Here is a 25,094-nt window from a genome sequence, read left to right on the forward strand (position 1 = left end):
GCATGAGAAAAAGGGTGTAATAGCCCATAGTGTTAGGTCCATGCCTTGCAGAAAATCTTGATTTGTGAAAAACGACAAAAAAAACGTTATTTTCAAACCCACGTTACTCTAAATGAGAGTTAAAGCGGTAATTGTTGTTTGTTATTGCCAGTAGATCTGATTTCCCTTAAAACTCGATCCCGCGTACGCGCGGCCGCGAAGACTCGAAGAGGAGCTATCTGGAGTGTGAGATCATATGAGAGTCCAGTCCACGCGTCGAAAAGTAGGTTAGCAGGGTAGACAGAGTGAAAGGCAGTCAGAACGAAAAAGGGGAGTTAGAGTATTGGGACCTTGCTTGCAAGCTAAACCACCGTGGGAGCATTTTGTAAAAAGTTACCGAAATAGTGCATCGAGACAAACAGGACACAATTCAACTTGAATAGTCGATTTTCTTTGTATTTGATTCACCATTGCAAGACTTTGTCGAACGATAAAGAAACACTCGCGGATTTTTCCCTTGTTTAAAAAATATATAAATCTAGTTCGTTAGGCTAAAACGTTTTATTTTACGTCGTTGGGCTAAATACGTTTTATTTTACGTGCCAGCAAATGCTTGTCTTTCAACAGTTGGACATATATTTTTATTCTGTTACACACCCCATGAAGTCGAATTCATTGATCCAGAAACGATAATATTCAACATGAGAGGTACATTTATTATTAGGCTATCATTCATATTCAAATGACCATCGTATACCTTGCAATGTCACATATACTATTTTTAATAAACATAGTATATATGTGACATTGCAAAGTATACGATGGTCATTTCAATATGAAACAATGTATAAAAAGCTTTTGAAATGTAAGTTACTGTAGGCCTAACTGTGCAATTAACAGTGTAACTGCTTTCTTTTCGAAGTGCGTATGATGCTAATCTCATGCTGTTTTGCCTGACTGGTTTATCTGGCTAGTTCTGCCAGGTGCGCCGCTGTGAATGGGCGTCCTGGCTGTTAGTGTATAGACTGGCGAGAGTTTTCTGTCTGACAGAGAACTAGTGAAAATGCTTATATTCATCATAAAATATTTTGGTTCAATATTTGAACAATGTTGCATTTAATTCAGGATTGAGACCATATGGTTGTAAATAGCCTATGTGTTTTGTTTTAAAAGTCTATGATTTGACTTTTTGCATTAATGTCATAATCAGGTTCATTCCACCTGGGACTCTGTCTGTAAAATGTGCCTGGGGATCCATATTGGGTTATGCAACGAGTCGATAGGAGGTGCACACTGGTAAAAACGTGCACTACAGGTTCTAAAATAGGCTACACATGTGATCAAAACATCATTCAATTGGAATAGCAGGACTAAAATTAGTTGCCTATAAATTAAACAATTACATTTGTAAATCATACTGGCATATTTATGGCATTTTATTTTAATATCTTTGCCAGAGTAGCCATCCTGAGCACAAACGGCACTATAAATCCATGTTAATGAAACCAGAATTACACTGAGTGTACAGAACCTTAGGCACACCTGCACTTTCCATGACAGACTGACCAGGTGAAGCTATGATGTTACCTGTTAAATCCACTTCAATCAGTGTAGATGAAGGGGTGGAAACACGTTAAAGAAGGATTTTTAAGCCTTGAGACAATTGAGACATGGATTGTGTATTTGTGCCATTCAGAGGGTGAATGGGCAAGACAATAATTAAGTGCCTTTCTAGGTGCCAGGCGCACCGGTTTGAGTGTGTCAAGAACTGCAACACTGCTGGGTTTTTCACGTTCAACAGTTTCCTGTATGTGTCAAGAATGGTCCACCACCCGAAGGACATCCAGCCAATTTGACACAACTGTGGGAAGCAGTGGAGTCGACATGGGCCAGCATCCCAGTGGAACACTTTCGACACCTTGTAATCCATGACCTGACGAATTAAGGCTGTTCTGAGGGCAAAAGTGGGTGCAAATCAATATTAGGAAGTGTTCCTAATATTGTGTACACTCAGTGTGTAATATTGTTCATGTGTGGTGTTCAGTGGGTTAATTAATCTAAAATTATTAATTGTGTGTTTTCGGCATGTTGTGATGGTGGTGGCAGCATGACCGACTGTGTAGAGGGAGAGAATGTTGTCTGTTCCACTGACCTAATTGGTCGCGTTCCCCTGCTCAGATGTTGCATGCGTCAATCAATGGTTCTGGTTGCGTGCCACGACATTGACTGTCATCGACTGACATATTGCTTTAACGAATGATGTGGTTTAGGGATGGGCACGGTTATTCAAATATCCGAACTGACGTTAGTATTCGAATATCTATCTGACATTGCTACACAGAAGGATATACCATGACATTAGAAATTCTTAATTTTAATAAAACAAACTTTTGAATGTCGTTTTTTGACGTGCGTCGCCCGAAAAGACCGTACATGTCACGCGTGTAGCCTGTTGATGTTGGCACTACAGTCAGAGGTTCCATGTGTAGCAACGTGAAGTAGGAGATCTTTGTTCAATGAAAAATGAAATTCAAATTACATAATTCAATTAGCTAAATGAGAAGGAGTAGGCTACAATGAGCAAACGACAAGTAGGCTATCATCTAGCCATCTTAGCTAGCTTCTTTACATCGATTTGATGCAGTAAAGACAGGCACTGCCAGGTGGGATGATAACCTATAGCATTTATAAGTTTGTCTATCTAACTAGCGCCAGTCAGTGATCATTTTTTGTCTCTCTTCCTCCCATGTCACACACCACCGGCCCCAGCCCATCCCCGCTCTGCTGTAGAGCGCACCCTTTCTCCCGAGTCGCGCAGGTTGCGCAGAAAGTTTAAACAAAGTTTATAAATCAATACAAGTTTGACTATGCAGATATCTGGAAACATTTTATGATATTATTTGAATTGTGAAATTACTTAAGATAATCATCCCTCCTGTGGTTAGCTGATACTAAAAATACCTATCTAGGTGTTGTAAGATCTGACGTGTCAGAAACGCCTGGGCAGAGGAACATGTCGACGTGACACAACATTTGGTTGATGCGTTCGACGTCTGAGCAAGAGAACGTGACCTATGTCACCGAGCGAATACAGCATTCAGGAGGGCGGGGGAGAGAGAGAGGAGGGAGTGGCATAGACAGAGGGAAGGATCAGCAAAGGACGAAAACAGTTGTTTGGTTGCAGAGCCTTGCCTGGGGCATCCCGAAGGCAACGAAGTTGAACTCAGGCAGCAGGTTATAGATACATTTTCTTTAGCTCCTGGAATGGATATAGTAGTTGACATGATTGACAAAATCAACGAACAGAAAGATGATGATAAAAAGGTTCATACTTACTGCGATGCTACTTTGCTACTTTTTGTTGCTGCCTATCTTCTCACGACGTTGCCTCTAAAATTGCAACGTTACTGCAATCAAAAGGCATACCAAGACTTGTTACAAGATAGACTAGCCTAATGTCTGTTGTCACAACAATGTAACAATACATTGTAAGACTGATGAACATATTGCTATTGTAGCATATAAAACATATATAAATATATATATATATATTTCTATTGTTGAATTACAGTATTTAGTGTTTGTTTGGATTGAGGGTTTTTGGCACAGAGGCTCCTCGGTTCCTAATCTGCTTGGGGAGGGAAGGAGATTGTTTTTGGCCTGTAGAGGGTGGTTCTACTTCTGGTGGGATATCGAAATGTATACGCTAACTCGTTGACACTTCATTAAAAGCAATCACTAACACATGAATTTCACACTGCATCAGAATATGCATATATATATAGTTATATTTGCATTCCATGTCAGACCATGAAATGCAAATACTTATTTCACAGCCAAAGTGGAAATAAGCATTTGTTCTGTAAGTGGGAAGGTAGTTAGGGGTAGAGCCATTTGAGTACAAAGAAATACTCACTGTACTTATTATTATTATTATCATGGTGATCTCGCTTCACCATATTGACCGTAAGCAACTCTGGGAGCTACAAAGCGAAAAGTTCATATTGGGAAAATTACCTCAGTTGGGAAATGAACTGTTACACTTTGTCCTTCACCTTGTCGGACACAACAGACAACAATCACCTAAGGGACTTGACTAGAGGGGCCTTGTATGTGGCAATATGTGCCGTGTTATGTTAGCCTAGAAAAAGTGGTAGGAGTGGTGACCCAGAAGGCTGGTTGGGTAAAGGGCATCCAATCCATCTGAGTTTACTGGCCCGCTGACACACTGACTGCTTGACACACTGACTAACTGACACAATAAAATTACCCCCACATGTTCCATGTTAGATTCCAAGAAAGGAGAAGGGTTAGAGGCCAGAGCCATAAAGCTATTGAATTAGCCTCTAGTAGAGAACACAGTTACGTGCTTAGGCTGTGACTGATAAACAGACAGAGGTAGCTAGTTTTATTCCCTTTTTAGTACGACAAAACCTATTCCCCATCAGGAGACTGAAAAGTTTTTGGCATGGGTCCTCAGATCCTCAAAAGGTTCTACAGCTGCACTATTGAGAGCATCCTGACTGGTTGCATCACTGCCTGGTATGGCAACTGCTCGGCCTCTGACCGCAAGGCACTACAGAGGGTTGTGCGAACGCCCAGTACATCACTGGGGCCAAGCTTCCTGCCATCCAGGACCTCTATACTAGAGGTCGACCGATTATGATTTTTCAACACCGATACCGATTATTGGAGGACCAAAAAAATCCGATACCGATTAATTGGCTGATTTAAAAAAAAAATATAATAATAATAATAATTTAAAAAAAGAATCTTTGTAATAATGACAATTACAACAATACTGAATGAACACTTATTTTAACTTAATATATTACATCAATAAAATCAATTTAGCCTCAAATAAATAATGAAACATGTTCAATTTGGTTTAAATAATGCAAAAACAAGGTGTTGGAGAAGAAAGTAAAAGTGCAATATGTGCCATGTAAAATAGCTAACGTTTAAGTTCCTTGCTCAGAACATGAGAACATATGAAAGCTGGTGGTTCCTTTTAACATGAGTCTTCAATATTCCCAGGTAAGAAGTTTTAGGTTGTAGTTATTATAGGAATTATAGGACTATTTCTCTCTATAGCATTTGTATTTCATATACCTTTGAATATTGGATGTTCTTATAGGCAAAGTGTAACAGTATAGCTTCCGTCCCTCTCCTCGCCCCGAACCAGGAACACATTGACAACAGCCACCCTCGAAGCATCGTTAGCCATGGCTCCACAAAAGCCGTGGCCCTTGCAGAGCAAGGGGAACTACTACTCCAAGTCTCAGAGCGAGTGACGTCACCGATTGAAACGCTATTAGCCCGCACCCCGCTAACTAGCTAGTCATTTCACATCGGTTACACCAGCCTAATCTCGGGAGTTGATAGGCTTGAAGTCATAAACAGCTCAATGCTTGAAGCATTGCGAAGAGCTGCTGTCAAAACGCACGAAAGTGCTGCTTGAATGAATGCTTACGAGCCTGCTGCTGCCTACCATCGCTCAGTCAGACTGCTCTATCAAATATTACATCATAGACTTAATTATAACATAATAACACACAGAAATACGAGCCTTTGGTCATTAATATGGTCGAATCCGGAAACTATCATTTCGAAAACAAAACGTTTATTCTTTCAGTGAAATACGGAACCGTTCCGTATTTTATCTAACGGATGGCATCCCTAAGTCTAAATATTGCTGTTACGTTGTACAACCTTCAATGTTATGTCATAATTATGTACAATTCTGGCAAATTAATTACAGTCTTTGTTAGGAATAAATGGACTTCACACAGTTCTCAATGAGCCAGGGGGCCCAAACTGCTGCATATACCCTAACTGCTTGCACGGAACGCAAGAGAAGTGACACAATTTCCCTAGTTAGAAGAAATTCATGTTAGCAGGCAAAATTAACTAAATATGCAGGTTTAAAAATATATACTTGTGTATTTTATTTTAAAGAAAGGTATTGATGTTTATGGTTAGGTACATTGGTGCAACGACAGTGCTTTTTTCACGAATGCTCTTGTTAAATCACCCGTTTAGCAAAGTAGGCTGTGATTCAATGATACATGAACAGGCACCGCATCGATTATATGCAACGCAGGACAAGCTAGATTAACTAGTAATATCATCAAGCATGTGTAGTTAACTAGTGATTATGTTAAGATTGATAGTTTTTCATAAGATATGTTTAATGCTAGCTAGCACCTTACCTTGGCCTCTTGCTGCCCTCGCGTAACAGGTAGTCAGTCTGCAAGGCAGGTGGTTAGAGCGTTGGACTAGTAACCGGAAGGTTGCAAAAACGAATCCCAGAGCTGACAAGATAAAAATCTGTCGTTCTGCCCCTGAACAAGGCAGTTATCCCACCGTTCCTAGGCCGTCATTGAAAATAAGAATGTGTTCTTAACTGACTTGCCTAGTTTAAAAAAGGTGTAATAAAAATAACGATTACAGATTGTTATGAAAACTTGAAATCGGCCCTAATTAATCGGTCGACCTCTACTCTATACCAGGCGGGTCGGAGGAAGGCCCTAAAAATTGTGAAAGACTCCAGCCACCCTAGTCATAGACTGTTCTCTCTGCTGCCGCACGGCAAGCAGTACCGGAGCACCAAGTCTAGGTCCAAATGGCTTCTGAAATGCTTCTACCCCCAAGCCATAAGACTCCTGAACATCTAGTCAAATGGCTACCCAGACTATTTGCATCGCCCAAACACACACACACACACACACACCACTGCCACTCTGTTGTCATCTATGCATAGTCACTTTAATAACTCTACCTACATGTACAGTTGAAGTCGGAAGTTTACATACACTTAGGTTGGAGTCATTAAAACTCGTTTTTCAACCACTCCACAAATTTCTTGTTAACAAACTATAGTTTTGGCAAGTTGGTTAGGACATCGAACAATAGTTTTGGCAAGTCGGTTAGGACATCTACTTTGTGCATGACACAAGTCATTTTTCCAACAATTGTTTACAGACAGATTTACAGACAGAAATTGTATTACAATTCCAGTGGGTCCGAAGTTTACATACACTAAGTTGTCTGAGCCTTTAAACAGCTTGGAAAATTCCAGAAAATTATGTCATGGCTTTAGAAGCTTCTGATAGGCTAACTGACATCATTTGAGTCAATTGGAGGTGTACTTGTGGATGTATTTCAAGGCCTACCTTCAAACTCAGTGCCTCTTTGCTTGACATCATGGGAAAATCTAAAGAAATCAGCCAAGACCTCAGAATAAAAATTGTAGACCTCCACAAGTCTGGTTCATCCTTGGGAGCAATTTCCAAACCCCTGAAGGTACCACGTTCATCTGTACAAACAATAGTACGCAAGTATAAACACCATGGGACCACGCAGCTGTCATACCTCTCAGGAAGGAGATGCGTTCTGTCTCCTAGAGATGAACAAACTTTGGTGCGAAAAGTGCAAATCAATCCCAGAACAACAGCAAAGGACCTTGTGAAGATGCTGGAGGAAACAGGTGCAAATGTATCTATATCCACTGTAAAACAAGTCCTATATCAACATAACCTGAAAGGCCGCTCAGCAAGGAAGAAGCCACTGTTCCAAACCGCCGTAAAAAAAGCCAGACTACGTTTTGCAACTGCACATGGGGACAAAGATTGCACTTTTTGGAGAAATGTCCTCTGGTTTGATGAAACAGAAATATAACTGCTTGGCCATAATGACCATTGTTATGTTTGGAGGAAAAAGGGGGAGACTTGCAAGCCGAAGAACACCATACCAACCGTGAAGCACGGGGGCTGCAGCATCATGTTGTGGGGGTGCTTTGCTGCAGGAGGGACTGGTGCACTTCACAAAATAGATGGCGTTATGAGGAAGGAAACTTATGTGGATATATTGAAGCAACATCTCCAGACATCAGTCAGGAAGTTAAAGCTTGGTCGCAAATAGGTCTTCCAAATGGACAATGATGCCAAGCACTTCCAAAGTTGTGGCAAAATGGCTTAAGGACAACAAAGTCAAGGTATTGGAGTGGCCATCACAAAGCCCTGACCTCAATCCTATAGAAAATTTGTGGGCAGAACTGAAAAAGCGTGTGCGAGCAAGGAGGCCTACAAATCTGACTCAGGTAGCTTGTGGAAGGCTACCCGAAACGTTTGTCAGGAGGAATGGGCCAAAATTCACCCAACTTATTGTGGGTAGCTTGTGGAAGGCTACCCGAAACGTTTGACTCAAGTTAAACAATTTAAAGGCAATGCTACCAAATACTAATTGAGTGTATGTAAACTTCTGACCCACTTGGAATGTATTTGGCTAAGGTGTATGTAGACTTCCGACTTCAACTGTACATACTACCTCAACTAACCGGTGCCCACGCACATTGACTCTGTACCGGCCCCCCTTGTATACATTGTTATTTTTTACTGCTGCTCTTTAATTGCTTGTTACTTTTATCTCGTATTCTATCCGTATTTTTTTTAAACTGCACTGTTGGTTAGGGGCTCACTGTAAGTATTCGGCGCATCTGACTAATAAAATTTGATTTGATTTGATTGATTGATACCTGGTTTGGGTGTGTTGTGAGAAAATAGACCTATAATGTTACCACTTTGAAACTTTGTCTTTCTCTGAGATATCTGCGTTGAGTTTAGGGTTAGAATGAGTCATTTTGAACATGGAAACTTCTGTGCAAAAACTTTAACCTTGTGTTAGTTTGGCCTCTACGACTGAAACAAACTGGGGACACCGATTCACATTTCTTTGTTATGTAACTAGTTCAGTTGCATTTTACTATGTTGTGGTTGCTCTCCAGGATGATAGGTCAGAGATTAAAGGGGATTGGAGGGATTGGTGTGGCAGCCCAGGTCAGGAGTCAACTGCAGAACTGAATGATGATGTCACGAAATGGGGGTCTGTGCATAGCAAATTTGTGGGTGTTAAAATCTTGGTGTTAAGGTAAAAAGTATTGTGAGTTATATCTGAGTGTTGATTCTAGTGGGGTTAACGCCAGTGGTATTTAAATTGACGCCACCTGCGGTGAATAAATGAAGTGTTAATCAGCTGGTGGTGTTACTCAACTGAAGAAGACATGGGAGGGGCCTAATTATCTTATTTCCCAGGATGTTTTGTTGCAGGTTGCGTTTTAGGATAGTTTGTTTTAATATCAATGTTTCTGCATGCACATTGGTGGATTCATTGATCTTATACTACACAAAGATAAATTACATACATTTTCCGAAACTAATCCAATCAGTCAATTATTGGACTTATTTCACCTGTTATGGAGATAGTTCTCCCATTTTAGATGGTTTAGGTAGTCTCATTTATTGATCTTCCCAACCTTGGCAGTCATTCTAACTGCAGACTGCGGGTGATTAAAAGTTCCAATTGTTGGATATCCTAACTCTAGCTGGATTGCAACAGGAATTATATAACACTTTGCAAGCCAGCATTATGTGACTTGCTGATGTGACCTGCAAACCAGGAGGTTATGACCAGTGTGTTAGGGTAATACTAGGCTGTGGAAATATGGTATTGTAAAAAAATATATATAAAAAAATCTCTATGGTCATAAATAAGTAAAAAAATGTATTATTTATATTATCTTAGGCATTCAATTGGTAAAGGCTACAGGACGGAAAATCATTGAATGCAGCAACAATGTCTCTGTCACTAGCAAACATAGTAATGGATGGTACTGCTACCTCTAAAATTCACTCAACAGGCACCCTGGGAAATAAATATGAAAACAAGGCACCCTGCAGTGTTAAAACAACACCCCAAAACAAGTTAATGTAACACCACAGGTGTTAATTCCCTAACACTGAGAAAGTGTAATGGCATTAGCTCTAATAAAAAAGTTAATTTAAGTTGGAATTTGCAACACCCATGGCGTTAGGGACCCAACACTCTTGGTGTGTTCGTTTATCAAGACTTTGAAAAGTGTTAGTTTAACACTTTCGGTGGGTCACATATAATTACTAAAAGTGTTTAATTTAACACTGGGAGTTAAAATTCCAATCACAAATTTGCTGTGTGTTATTCTGGCCCCTGCCTTCCCTCAAGCTGGGGACAAGAATTTCAATACTTGAAGCAGAAGCTCAATGTCAATGAGAGTAGTCAGATAGCAGACATGGTACTGCTGGACCTAGGGCTGTGGCGGTCATGGAATTTTGGATGACAGTTATTGGTCAGCCAAATGATGCGGTCACCTTAATAACCGTTCAATTAGCAAAGTTATTTTAATTTTGTACTTAAAGATGTACATTATCTCCTCTTTTCTTCTCTTGACTGCATGGTCTACTGCAGGGAGGGGGGGCGTTCCCTAGGCAGCCATAGACTCGTTAGCTATAATATGTTTCCGTAAGGAACAACAAAGTTTAATCACGTTGTAGAGTCCATGTTACAGCAGAAACGGACTGAACCTCACGGACGCCCGGCCATCCTGTCTTCTTCAGTCAGCTGTTCTCACCAAACACAAAAAAAACGTACAACGGTTAATATATTTTCATGACGATCTTCATCCATAATCGTCCGCTACACAGAGAAACTGTGTCAGTAGGACAGAATAGTCTGGCAGGCAACCGCGCCTAAGTGATATCCCACACAACCAACCCCAGACAGGCCCTGCCCGCTCCTCAGCCAATGGGAGCTGTAGCGACAGAGTAGGCAGGGCGGTAGCGTTGCTAGAGTGACCTCCCTTGAATGAGTGTGTTCGCGGAATGCTTGCAGATGAGAGTTATATAATCGTGAGGAAAGGGAGGGGGAGCGAGCGGGGGTTTGGAGAGAAAAGAGAGTGCAGAGGGGGAAGAGAGAAGGAGACACTTTTTTTTCCATTGCATGCCTGCAGCTGCCTCAGTCGCTCTGTGTATTTGAGTTATTACTTAGAGAGGACAGCAGAATTTCCCAGTTTAAAAAAACACATTTCAATTGATATTTTCCTACATGCAATGCCACAACAGCAATGCATTCAATTACAGTGTAACGTGATTTTCCTTATGTCTGCCTCTTGGGAGTCTAAAGAGCCCATGTTTTATGAATAACACACATTTGTTCTCTCTTTCTAGAGCACAAACATAACATAGACTGACAGATTGAGTAATGTTAGCATGTCACATTCATAAGTTAGTTGTTTTTGTCTCTGTTTAGTTCTGTGGCTGTGGTGAACTAATACAGCTGACCAGCTCTGTCTGTTTAAAAGGAAACGTGTTTTTCTTCTTCAAGTACTGCCCTCCATTTTAGCCTCTCATATCATATGGGCCCCGTGTATGTGAAGGGAGAGAGTGGGAGAGTGTGTTTGAGGGGACTGAGGTTTCTGACACATGACTCTGTCTATTTCTGTCTCTTTCACTTCACTGGGTCCACAGTCAGACAGACAACTTTTAGAGACACTCGGCCAAGTTCAGGTGCAAAACATTTCAGTCAAATCATCCGCCCGCTCCTTTTATGTTTACTTTGAGCTGTACTATTCTCTTTGCTGGATGAATCTGTCTGGGGTGCAACTGTATTTGTATGAAATGTGGCACATACAGGTAACTGCCAAAATAAAGGAACCAGTGAGTCCGGTTACATGCACACAATAATGCGATTATTGCATATAGTCAGATTAATATAATAGTTCAATTAAAACATTTACATGCTTTGCAAGAAGAAGGATTTCTCTAATAATCCCGTTTACATGGACACATCTGAAATCAGGCTACCCGATGACACTGATAAATGCAGGAAATCAGCAATGAAAATAAAGGTTCTACTACAGCGACCATGTTATTTTCGGGAAGCGTACTTGATTCTGAGCTGGGACATGTACAGTTTGTCTGTGAAAACGACTTCTAAGACACATACGTTCAGTTGTTCCGAACTCAGTCCATTCACGCTAATGAGGGAGGCTCGCTTGGCTGGTGCTGGCACGTACGCAGATCAAATACACCGCTGGGACGCCGGTTGAAGGCGTTTACATTTATATGTCCTAATAATTCAAAAGATTGCTCAGGAAACCAGGTGTTTTAATCGGTGTATGCTTACTTCGATTTTGACCTTAAGCAGATTTATGATAAGCAGTGTAAGGTGTTTACATGACTATTGCATAATCTGCCTACTGCCATATTCAGGTTAATATTGAATTGTTACTGTGCTTGTAAACTTTTTTAATTTTTTTTTTAATTGCACCTTTATTTAACCAGGTAGGCTAGTTGAGAACAACTGCGACCTGGCCAAGATAAAGCAAAGCAGTGCGACACAAACAACAACACAGTGTTACACATGGAATAAACAATGGAATGGAATACAGTCAATAAAACAATAGAAAAAGTATGTATACAGTGTGTGCAAATGAGGTAGGATAAGGAAGGTAAGGCAATAAATAGGCCATAGTGGCAAAATAATTACAATATAGCAATTAAACACTGGTGTGATAGATGTGCAGAAGATGAATGTGCAAGTAGAGATACTGGGGTGCAAAGGAGCAAAATAAATTGACAGCAGTATGGGGATGAGGTAGTTGGATGGGCTATTTACAGATTGGCTGTGTACAGTTGCAGTGATCTGTGAGCTGCTCTGACAGCTGGTGCTTAAAGTTTAAAGTTAGTGAGATATGAGTCTACAGCTTCAGTTATTTTTGCAGTTCATTCCAGTCATTGGCAGCAGAGAACTGGAAGGAAAGGCAGCCAAAGCAGGAATTGGCTTTGGGGGTGACGAGTGAAATATACCTGCTGGAGCACGTGCTATGGGTGGGTGCTGCTATGATGACCAGTGAGCTGAGACAAGGTGGGGCTTTACCTAGTAAATACTTTTAGATGACCAGGAGCCAGTGGGTTTGGCAACGAATATGAAGCGAGGTTAAACGTACGCCGTAACACCAACAATAAATGTCTTAATATGGCATTGGGCCACCAGAAGCCGCCAGAACAGCTTCAATGCGCCTTGGCATAGATTCTACAAGTTTCTGAAACTCTATTGGAGGAACGCAATACCATTTTCCCATGAGAAATGTGATCATTTGGTGTTTTGTTGATGGTGGTTGAAAACGCCGTCTCAGGCACCCCTTGGGTTCATATATGGTGACTGAGACACACATACACCCTTTAAACCACCTATGCCCCTTTAAAAACCCTCTTTCAAAGTCACTGAGATCTCTTCTAGCCATGGTAGCCAAAATAATGGGCAACTCTGCATTTTATTCGTGACCCCCATTTGCCTGAGTGTTTCCTTTATTTTGGCAGTTACCTAGAGTAGATGCGCCATGATTTCAAGTCAATATTTTCCCATTTGAATGCCTTTGTCTGCTGTTGCTACACTGAGAGCATACAAGGCAGAGCCAAACTGACAGCCTGCCTTACACTTTCACCAACTCGTCCTTCACACTGTGCTAACCACAGCCACATGCCAGGTGGAAACCTGTTACCCGGTTGCAAACGCCAATATTCATCTGACTCGAAGCCAATGCTAGCCTTGCAGAGTGTCTATAATGTATGTGTGAACGTTTGCAACACCTTATGCAATCACATGTGGTTTTGATACAAGCTCTTCTTGGCCGTGCCCCAAGAGAGATTGGCCTCAGCGGGGGTGTTATTCAATAGTGAGAGGGGTGTGTGTGTAGGCTGTATCAGTCGAATTTCCTGTCCTTATTTTGAGATCTACTAGCTGTAGACTTGGCAGGGAATTATTATTTTTCTGCATTCTCATTAGGTTTTGATACAGGTTTGATAACTCACTTGATGGCTTAATATTCATAGCTTTTTTCAATATGTACTCTCTCTCTCTCTCTCTCTCTCTCTCTGTGTGTGTCTCTCTCTCGCTCTGTGTGTCTCTGCAGCTCAAATAGAAGTAATACCCTGCAAGATCTGTGGGGACAAGTCCTCAGGAATCCACTATGGAGTTATTACCTGTGAAGGCTGCAAGGTGAGCAAGTACTAGAGTTTTTCCACTTCACCACGTCACAAAATAGGTAATGGGAGACTGACTGTCTTAACAATGTAAAACCAAGACGAGCTGCAATAGAAAATATCCTTTGTTGTCGTCGGTGATTTAATACATCCATGCTATAACATCTAGGTTTATGATACTGGAATTATATACATTATGTAATAATTTGACTCATTCCATTGTGTTTCTTTGTGTAGGGGTTCTTCCGCCGCAGCCAGCAGAACAATGCCATGTATTCGTGTTCCCGCCAGAGGAACTGTCTTATTGACCGAACCAACCGCAACCGCTGCCAACACTGCAGACTGCAGAAGTGTCTGGTGTTAGGCATGAGCCGGGACGGTGAGTCTCTAACTCTCACACACACACACACACACACACACACACACACACACACACACACACACACACACACACGTGCAAGTATTCTAACCCAGAGGATAACTCATGACAGCATTGTACAAGTTATTTCCAATCCACACAGACATTGACTTATATTCTTCCCCGTCGCTTGTCTCCATCCAGCGGTGAAGTTTGGCCGTATGTCTAAGAAGCAGCGCGACAGCCTGTACGCTGAGGTCCAGAAGCACCAGAAAAACCAGGAGTGTCTGAACCAGGGTCTGTCACTGTCCAGGGAAGACGTGGCTGGGGGAGAAAGCAAGGGGGAGAGGCACGGGGATCTCAGTCGCTCCTACAGCAGCGGGGGCTCCAGCTCCACCCTGAGTGACCTGGATGACATCGCAGCGCTCCCCAAACTGTTTGACCTCCCCTTGACCCCACAGGAGGCCCACGAGTACTGCAGCCTGGAGCTGCAAGAAGACCACGGCGGAAGCACTGGGAACACCTCCAATTCTTCATCACCATCATCATCCTCGCCCATTTCGTCCAATCAGAATTCTCCCCAGCAAAATCTACTGGATGTCACCGACGCCAATGGTATCAAACACGAGTACCAGATGTTGTCGCACACACACGCGCTCCTGGCACACACACACGCCACACTGCTAGAGACACTGCCTGATGACTGCACTCTTATGGATATAGGTAAGAAATCTATTACTATTGCTATAACTAACATAACCAACTAAGTTTCCCAGTATCAAGTAAACATGTTGTCTGTGGTGGTCTTGTATTCGTAAGTGTGCCTGTGTTGTTTCAGAGCGTATCACCCAGAGTGTGGTCAAGTCCCACTTGGAGACAAGTCAGTACAGCTCTGACGACCTGAAGAGGCTGACATACAATCGGATGCAGTACTCACCTGAGGAGACTCGCAACTTCCAGTGCGAGGTGAATACACACACTCACACTCACACACATTGCACTCACCATCACAATACCTAGTATAATATTGCATTATCGTCGTATTAAATGATCATTTCTCTCTTTCTCGCAGTCTGCAGAGTCTGTGTGGCAGCAATGTGCCCACCACATCACCAATTCCATCCAGTACGTGGTGGAGTTTGCCAAACGCATTACAGGCTTCATGGACCTGTGTCAGAATGACCAGATTATTCTGCTCAAAGCAGGTCAGTACCTATATATATATATACAAACTAGACTGACTGCTCCAATCACTTCAGTTCTTACAGGACATACATAGACACACTGATACGCAAAAGCAGGTGGGCATGTTTATAAAGATAATTCTTTCTGTGTGACATGCACACTCTCTCTTACACACACACTTACATATGCAAACAGTATACCATAGCACCACGTGAACATTTCTGTAATGTGAGTGAAGAAATGGTGTAAATGCTTTATCTTGCTAACTTTGGCTCTTGTACTTCTTTTCTCCAACCTTCTTCCTTTTGTGCTCGTTTTATTTGTATTGGTTTGTTTTTTTACAAAACACACATCACTGCTCTGACCATTTAACCATCTCTGGAACCTACATTTCTGTATATCATTTATCATTATATCTGCAACACACAAACACATTTATTTTACAATGCTCCATATTATACCATTTGTAAATGTTTGAAACCCCTTTTGACAAATCCATCCTACGCTGCTGATTTTCGAAATGTTCAAACGCCTTACATCTGCTGTCCTCCAATCTGAAATATTTACTTTTCATTGTGTGTTTGTGCATGTTGGAGCATTTTCCGTCTTCTCTGTGGCTCTCTGTGGTTACCATTGCAGGCTGTCTGGAGGTGCTGTTGATTAGGATGTGCAGGGCATTTAACGCCACCACCAACACCATGTTCTTTGATGGCAAATTTGCCTCCGCTCAGCTCTTCAAAGCCCTCGGTAAGTGTCTTTATAAATAGGCTACTCTTTCTGCGATACAGTATAATGTATAGGGTTTTCCTAGCCACCGTGCTTCTACATCTGCATTGCTTTCTGTTTGGGGTTTTAGGCTGGGTTTCTGTATAGCACTTTGTGATGTATCTGCTGATGTAAAAAGGGCTTTATAAATAACATTTGATTGAAATTTGATTGATACTGTTAGCTACTGCAAATTAGCCTGATCAAAAACCAGCCTGACCGCTGATCTTTATGTAAGCTCGCGATATTGGGATAGTAGGTGAGGCTAACTCGTACAATTCAATCAAAGCTCAACATGGTGTCTGGATATCTAATATTGTGACATTTCTCTGCAGGTTGCGATGACCTGGTCAGTGCCGTGTTTGACCTGGCCAAAGGGCTCTCCCGCCTGCAGCTGACCGATGAGGAGATGGCTCTGTTCAGCGCCGCTGTCCTTCTGTCCCCAGACCGACCATGGTTAGCCGACAGCCAGAAGGTCCAGAAGCTACAGGCGAAGGTCTACCTGGCTCTGCAACACAGTCTGCACATGAGCGGAGCTGCCGACGAGAAGCTAGACCAGGTCAGGCCTAGCACACTCCACAGCACCATAACAACAATACCCCACAGTCTCTAGCCATGCCCCAGTTGTCATTAGCTGAGATCCACCATATTGGAGTTACTGGTATAGCATATGTCTCCTCTCCAAGAACTTTATGATACGATCCTCTCCAGAATATCCCAAACAGCCGCATATGCACATTTTATAGGGCCTTATGGCCTGAACAATCTTGTGCTGTAGACATGCTGACATTCTTTAAATCGAACAAAGGCAGTTAACCAGTCTAGTGCTGTAGACCGGATCTATCCCATTTTAGCTTAGCTTAAGTACATACACATTTCATGCATTCTCCAGATTTTTCCCTTTCCATCACACCAAGTCCACAAATATTGATTGTGTTTTCCTGACTGATCCTGGTGTGTCCCCTCTGTAGATGGTATCCAAGCTGCCGATAATGAAGTCCATCTGTAATCTCCACATCGACAAGCTGGAGTTCTTTCGTCTGGTCCACCCCGAGACCGCATACAGCTTCCCACCACTCTACCGGGAAGTGTTTGGGAGTGAGATCTCTCTCCCCGACTCTACAAACAACTCCTAGAGAGAAAGATGGAGTGAATGTGTTAGAGAGAAATAAGTATGGAGGTAGGGAAGTGAAAGGAGAGAATGAATAAGTGAGGGATATAAATAGTGACCTCAGAAATAACCAGCTGTTAACGAGACAATCCAGGACTTAAAATACTCAGTCTCCCAGCATCCTGTTGTGTTAGTCCACCACTATCCCAGCAGGCCATACACCTTACACTACAGACTTCACCTTCATGGTCCTTTTGTACCGTAGCACTTTGGACAAACTAATGGGCGATATGCATATTCTACAGTATGCACATAGATCATTTAGCATTAGAACTAGAGGTCGACCGATTATGATTTTTCAATGCCGATACCGATTATTGGAGGACAAAAAAAGCCGATACCGATTAATCGGCCGTTTAATAAAAAAAAAAAAGTTTTTTAAATACATATATATATCATACACACACACACATTTTTGTAATAATGACAATTGCAACAATACTGAATGAACAATGAACACTTTTATTTTAACTTAATATAATACATAAATACACACACAGCTCTGAAGTGACAATGATACTGAAGAGTCTGCTTAGGAGACAAATACTCTCAACTGTTTGAATAAAAATAGAGTTTAAGTTACCTGTGATGAATGTTGAAAACAAAAACTTTAATTTCTATATGCAGGAAATCCTATTTTAATAATGGGCATGGTAAGAATTGACAACCAAAGTGCGAGTCATAATTCCCATGACACTTAGCAAAATCTGAAAAGCGGTTCCTTCATTTATTCCATAGGATATTTTTAGATTCACTTAAAATAAGGTCTGTGTTTCGTGTAGGCTTGCATCACCGTGCCAATTTTATAACTGTGTAGATATCCATAGGACAAGGTAACTCTGATCAATATTGGCTAAATATAAGCGAAGATTTAAAAGAAATTGTAGAGTGGATTTATGAAAATATGTTGACAAACGTTACCATATCCTAGTGAGATTTACACGGGTATCAAAACGTCGAGGCGGTTTAAACCTGCACGAAACACAGACCTTATTTGAAGTAGATCAAGACATTCTCTATGGAAGACATGAACGGTAAAATAACGAAGGAACCCCTTTCAAATTCAGCCGCAAGTTATTACAGGAATTATAACGCGTCGACTATTTCTCTCTAAACCATATACCTTTGACTAATCCGGAAACTATCACCTCGAAAACAAAACGTTTATTCCGTTCCGTATTTTATCTAACGGGTGGCATCCATGAGTCTAAATATTCCTGTTACACTGCACAACCTTCAATGTTGTCATAATTATGTAAAGTTCTGGCAAATTAGTTCGCAAAGAGCCAGGCGGCCCAAACTGTTGCATATACCCTGACTCTGCGTGCAATGAACGCAAGAGAAATGACACAAATTCACCTGGTTAATATTGCCTGTTAACCTGGATTTCTTTTAGCTAAATATGCAGGTTTAAAAATATATACTTGTGTATTGATTTTAAGAAAGGCATTGATGTTTATGGTTAAGTACACATTGGAGCAATGACAGTCATTGATTGATTGTTTTTTATAAGATAAGTTTAATGCTAGCTAGCAACTTACCTTAGCTTACTGCATTCGCTAACAGGCAGGCTCCTCGTGGAGTGCAATGTAATCAATGCAAGATTAGATCCCCCGAGCTGACAATGTTAAAAATCTGTGGTTCTGCCTCGTTCCTAGGCCGTCATTGAAAATAAGAATGTGTTCTTAACTGACTTGCCTAGTTAAATAAAGATTAAATAAAAAGGTGTAAAAAATAAAATTAAAATATATATATATTTTTTTTAATCGGCGCCCAAAAATACCGATTTCCGATTGTTATGAAAACTTGAAATCAGGACCGAATTAAATCGGCCATTCCGATTAATCGGTCGACCTCTAATTAGAACATCATTTTTTCAATGCTCCCCAACCCTGTCATGAATGTACCTCACTGACAAGCACCAATGCACCAGCTAGAGCCCCACACCAAATGTAAATACTAACATTCTGCTTCAATTCAACTGTTCAATTTAGAATCATTGTAATTCTTTGGTTCTACTCAACATACCCAGGGTTCATTCATTTGTAGTCCCACAGACAGTTCTTGGCGGTACCATATACAGTTGAAGTCGGAAGTTTACATACACTTAGGTTGGAGTCATTAAAACTCGTTTTTCAACCACTCCACAAAATTCTTGTTAACAAACTATAGTTTTGGCAAGTCGGTTAGAACATCTACTTTGTGCATGACACAAGTAATTTTTCCAACAATTGTTTACAGACAGATTATTTCACTTATAATTCACTGTATCACAATTCCAGTGGGTCAGAAGTTTACATACACTATGTTGACTGTGCCTTTAAACAGCTTGGAAAATTCCAGAAAATGATGTCATGGCTTTAGAAGCTTCGGATAGGCTAATTGACATCATGTGAGTCAATTGGAGGTGTACCTGTGGATGTATTTCAAGGCCTACCTTCAAACTCAGTGCCTCTTTGCTTGACATCATGGGAAAATCAAAAGAAATCAGCCAAGACCTCAGAAATAAAACTGTAGACCTTCACAAGTCTAGTTCATCTTTGGGAGCAATTTCCAAATGCCTGAAGGTACCACGTTCATCTGTACAAACAATAGTATGCAAGTATAAACACCATGGGACCATGCAGCCATCATACCGTTCAGGAAGGAGGCACGTTCTGTCTCCTAGAGATGAACGTACTTTGGTGCGAAAAGGGCAAATCAGTCCCAGAACAACAGCAAAAGGACCTTGTGAAGATGCTGGAGGAAACGGATACAAAAGTGTCTATATCAACAGTAAAATAAGTCCTATATCGACATAACCTGAAAGTCTGCTCAGCAAGGAAGAAGCCACTGCTCCAAAACCGCCATAGAAAAGCCAGACTACAGGTTTGTAACTGCACATTGGGACAAAGATTGTACTTTTAGGAGAAATGTCCTCTGGTCTGATGAAAGAAAAATAGAACTGTTTGGCCATAATGACCATCGTTATGTTTGGGGGAGGCTTGCAAGCTGAAGAACACCATCCCAAACGTGAAGCACGGGTGTGGCAGCATCATGTTGTGGGGGTGCTTTGCTGCAGGAGGGACTGGTGCACTTCACAAAATAGATGGCATCATGAGGTAGGAAAATTATGTGGATATATTGAAGCAACATCTCAAGACATCAGTCAGGAAGTTAAAGCTTGGTCGCAAATGGGTCTTCCAAATGGACAATAACCCCAAGCATACTTCCAAAGTTGTGGCAAAATGGCTTGACTTCAATCCTATAGAAAATGTGTAGGCAGAACTGAAAAAGCGTGTGTGAGCATGGAGGCCTACAAACCTGACTCAGTTACACCAGCTCTGTCAGGAGGAATGGGCCAAAATTCACCCAACTTATTGTGGGAAGCTTGTGGAAGGCTACCCAAAACGTTTGACCTAAGTTAAACAATTTAAAGGCAATGCTACCAAATACTAATTGAGTGTATGTAAAGTTCTGACCCACTGGGAATGTGGTGAAAGAAATAAAAGCAGAAATAAATCATTCTCTCAACTATTATTCTGACATTTCACATTCTTAAAATAAAGTGGTGATCCTAACTGACCTAAGACAGGGAATTTTTACTAGGATTAAATGTCAGGAATTGTGAAAAACTGAGTTTAAATCTATTTGGCTCAGGTGTATGTAAACTTCCGACTTCAACTGTATGTAGGCTACATATACAGTACCAGTCAAAAGTTTGGACACACCTACTCATTCAAGGGTTTTTCTTTATTTCTACTATTTTCTACATTGTAAAATAATAGTGAAGACATCAAAACTATGAAATAACACATATGGAATCCATGTGGTAACCAAAAAAGTGTTAAACATATCAAAATATATTTTAGATTCTTCAAAGTAGATGACAGCTTTGCACACTCTTGGCATTCTCTCAACCAGCTTCATGAGGTGGTCACCTGTAATGCATTTCAACTAACAGTTGTGCCTTGTTAAAAGTTAATTTGTGGAATTTCTTTCCTTAATGCGTTTGAGCCAATCAGTTGTGTTGTGACAAGGTAGGGTTGGTATACAGAAGATAGCCCAGTTTGGTAAAAGACCAAGTCCATATTATGGCAAGAACAGCTCAAATAAGCAAAGAGAAATGACAGTCCATCATTACTTTAAGACAAAGGTCACTCAATACGGAAAATTTCAAGAACTTTGAAAGTTTCTTCAAGTGATGTTGCAAAAACCATCAAGCGCTATGATGAAACTAGCTCTCAGGCTGCGTGAATCAGGCCTTCATGGTGGAATTGCTGGAAAGAAACCACCACTAAAGGACATGAATAAGAATAAGAGTCTTGCTTGGACCAAGAAACATGAGCAATGGACATTCGACTGGTGGAAATCTGTCCTTTGGTATGAAGAGTACAAATTTGCGTTTTTTTTTTGTTCCAACCGTTGTCTTTGTGACGCAGAGTAGGTGAATGGATGATCTCTGCATGTGTGGTTCTCACTGTGAAGCATGGAGGAGGACGTGTGATGGTGTCGGGGTGCTTTGCTGGTGACACTGTCAGTGATTTATTTAGAATTCAAGGCACTCTTAACCAGCATGGCTACCAGAGCCTTCTGCAGCGATACGCCATCCCATCTGGTTTGCGCTTAGTGGGACTATCATTTGTTTTTCAACAGGACAATTACCCAACAAGCTGTGTAAGGTCTATTTGACCAAGAAGGAGAGTGATGAGTGCTACATCAGATGACCTCCACAATCACCCGACCTCAAACCAATTGAGATGGTTTGTGATGAGTTGGACCGCAGAGTGAAGGAAAAGCAGCCAACAAGTACTCAGCGTATGTTGGAACTCCTTAAAGACTGTTGGAAAAGCATTCCTCATGAAGCTGATTGAGAGAATGCCAAGAGTGTGCAAAGCTGTCATCAAGGCAAAGGGTGGCGACTTTGAAGAATCTAAAATATATTTTGATTTGTTTAACACTTATTTGGTTACTACATGATTCCATATGTGTTATTTCATAGTTTTGATGTCTTCACTATTATTCTACAATGTATAAAATAGTAAAAATAAAGAAGAACCCTTGAATGAGTAGGTGTCCAAACTTTTGACTGGTACTGTATCTTGTGCAGGTATGTACTCACCAATTTTCACCAAGGGACCAATTTTATGAGTCAGTTATTTATCTGTTAAATATAAGAAGATATAAACCGGTATGACATGCCACACTACTTGGTGCTGATCATTGTCTGCCAGTAGGTTAATAAGAAACTCACAGAATGGTTACACACACACAGACATAGGCACATGTTCTGACAGTGTTTGGTGCTGCCCTTTGTAGGCTTTTAAAATGCAATGAGAAACCTCAGTCCCAAACCCCCTTCCCTTGTTAATGCCACTTAGAGACAAGAAGAAAAGAAATGATCTTTTAATTTATATACACATTCATAAATAAATATTTTAATTAAGAATGTATATAGATAAATGTGTGTATGTGTATATATATATATATTTAGAGAGCAAAGAGGGTGTGAGATGGAGAGAGGGAGATGAGCGGAGAGAAAGAAAAAGGGATAATGGACTCCGAGTGATCTCAAAAAAAGCACTCTTAGAAAATTATTTTTTTCCTGGACTGTTTTCCTCTCACTGGTTTCCACGGCAACACCCACCCCCATTGCAACCCAATGGGGTGATGTACTGTATGTCATGTGACCAATGGGGAGGAGGCAGAACACTCTTTGCCTAGTGGATACTCCCGGGGTAGGCAGTCCAATCACACAAAGGCAAAGGAGGAGACACGTTCTTGGGCCAGTATCTGAACTGTACAGACTATGGCCCAACATTGTCAATGACCCAATATTGACGGAAACGTTGGACCCTTGCCTCAGGAGACCGCTGAAATAAGTATTGAGGAGAAGAGTTTCTCTGTGAGAGTACCTAACCAGTAACAGCCAGCCAATAGGAATAGGCTCCCCTTCACTCATAGTTTTTCTTTGGGTTACAATTAAGTGTGTATGTGTCATAAGCTTTCTTTGCTGGTTGGATCAACTGTATTATTTTTGTACATTGATGTTCCTGTGTCCTCCACTCACTGTATGTCAAAGATATTTCCTATCCAGTGTCCCACTGGGTGGGCACAAGTCTAATGATGGACTGAGCTACCAGCTACCCCTGAGTTAGGCATTGAAGTTAATTAGGTTTAGGATTCAGACAGAGCATCACTTACCCCTTTGAAGAGTATGGACGGACAGCATATCCTGATTCTAATTCAGTCCTTATTGAACTTATTGAACTGTAATGTTCCGGTACAGAATATTGAGAATACGGTTCTAAGAACTCACTCCAGAAAGGGTTCAGAGTGACTCAGGGAGCTAGCTGAGTTCAGTCTGGGTCCTCTCACCAGTGTCTTCTACTAGCCTTGTATTCTTCTCACCTCGCACCTAAGACAAGACCCATAACCTTGATCATTGTGTACGTAAGCTCTATTTTTGTGAATGGTACTCAGTGTCAAATATCTTTTCTCTTTATTCTCAATATTATAAAACAATCTGAATTTTAAAAGACAGAATCAAGAAAATAAAAATAGAATTTAAAAAATATTTTGTTCTTGTGATTTAATGTTACCTTGGTTGTGATTTTGATTTCTCTGTTGATCTTTGATTATTTTATTTTTTATGTCATAACTGACTTTACAAGACAAAAAAGTGATCTATTTTTTTAAGAACCTAGGGAAATTCAAAAAAATCAATAACATTTCTGTCTTCCCCCCAAAATGTACAAGAGGTATTTTGTTAGTTAAAGAGTAAACGAGTCAATCAGCTCGATATATATTGTACATTGGGTTACATTACATGTGCTTTAAAGAATGTAATAAAAGTATTTCTTTTGAATCAGTGAAGTCTGTCTTTTAAAAATGTCAATTCCCTCATCACAAACCTGGTTTATTCACTTTTTTTTAAAACTTTTTTTAATACCACTTACATCATGTAATGAAGTGGTAATAGTATGGCAACAAGTTCACAATGGAAACATTATTTGCCTAGATGTCCCTTAATTTCAGTATAATCATATTCTTGTTTTCAGGGTAATACACAATATACTTGTATGTGCTATAGTATAGAGGGGGTAACAAAAATAATATCTGAAATGACTAGATAGGTGTGAATATTATCGTGATGGCTCCCCCTAGCCTTCCAACAAGCTAAGTAGAGCGTCTGCCATATTGCTGTCACTGATCCTGATCTGTGAACACTGAAGTTGTAAGAACTTAAAGGGCTAGGGATCAAAATGGGCCTATGTATAACACATTAGCCTGGTCCCAGATCTGTGCTTTTGCCTACTCCGTTGTCATTGTTTGGCATGACAATTCATTAAGAAGTTGGCAAGAGAGCAGAAACAACACCACATCGCATTCCAAACTGCAGAGTGGGACCTGGGCCCTGTTTCAGAAAGCATGTTTAACAAACTGAGTTTAAACCTGAACTCTGGGTTGACTAACTCTGAGCTGTCAAACTCAGAGGGGTTTCGGTTTCAGAACAGGTGATAACAATTAGTTCACTAAACCCGCTTTCTGAAATAGGGCCCTGGATCATTCAGGATGTCATTGTAAAATGTTCAGATACAAATATATTGCACTGAACAGACATGATTACCTGCATGTAGAAAATGTATTGGCCAACTGACATCAGCAACATTTTTTTATATATAATATGCAGCAGTGTGAATATTGCACCCCTCTGAATAAGGCACAAATGTTGCCAAAAACATTCACCCCTTGACACTGGGAAAGGAAAGTGAGCAGACTGAGATGCATCCATTGTCCT

At 40.8% G+C, this 25,094-nt stretch overlaps 1 protein-coding gene across 1 annotated transcript; it reads left to right on the plus strand.

Moving 5' to 3' along the window:
• The first annotated feature begins 217 nt into the window (after positions 1-217).
• Positions 218-24,161, plus strand: LOC129824328 (nuclear receptor ROR-beta-like). Its single transcript, XM_055883904.1, has 9 exons — positions 218-687; positions 13,766-13,851; positions 14,073-14,214; positions 14,398-14,916; positions 15,032-15,159; positions 15,266-15,398; positions 16,018-16,125; positions 16,479-16,702; positions 17,115-24,161. The coding sequence occupies exons 1-9, from the start codon at positions 681-683 to the stop codon at positions 17,277-17,279; spliced, it is 1,512 nt and encodes a 503-aa protein (XP_055739879.1). The 5' UTR covers positions 218-680; the 3' UTR covers positions 17,280-24,161.
• Positions 24,162-25,094: the final 933 nt, after the last annotated feature.

Source organism: Salvelinus fontinalis, chromosome 26 (assembly GCF_029448725.1).
Source record: "Salvelinus fontinalis isolate EN_2023a chromosome 26, ASM2944872v1, whole genome shotgun sequence".
Lineage (NCBI taxonomy): Eukaryota > Metazoa > Chordata > Actinopteri > Salmoniformes > Salmonidae > Salvelinus > Salvelinus fontinalis.

Excerpts from the sequence above, each read along its gene's own strand:
- LOC129824328 (XM_055883904.1), top strand. Across the intron at positions 14,215-14,397 it reads GTTAGGCATGAGCCGGGACG|CGGTGAAGTTTGGCCGTATG; the intron begins GTGAGTCTCTAA and ends GTCTCCATCCAG. Across the intron at positions 14,917-15,031 it reads CTGCACTCTTATGGATATAG|AGCGTATCACCCAGAGTGTG; the intron begins GTAAGAAATCTA and ends GTGTTGTTTCAG.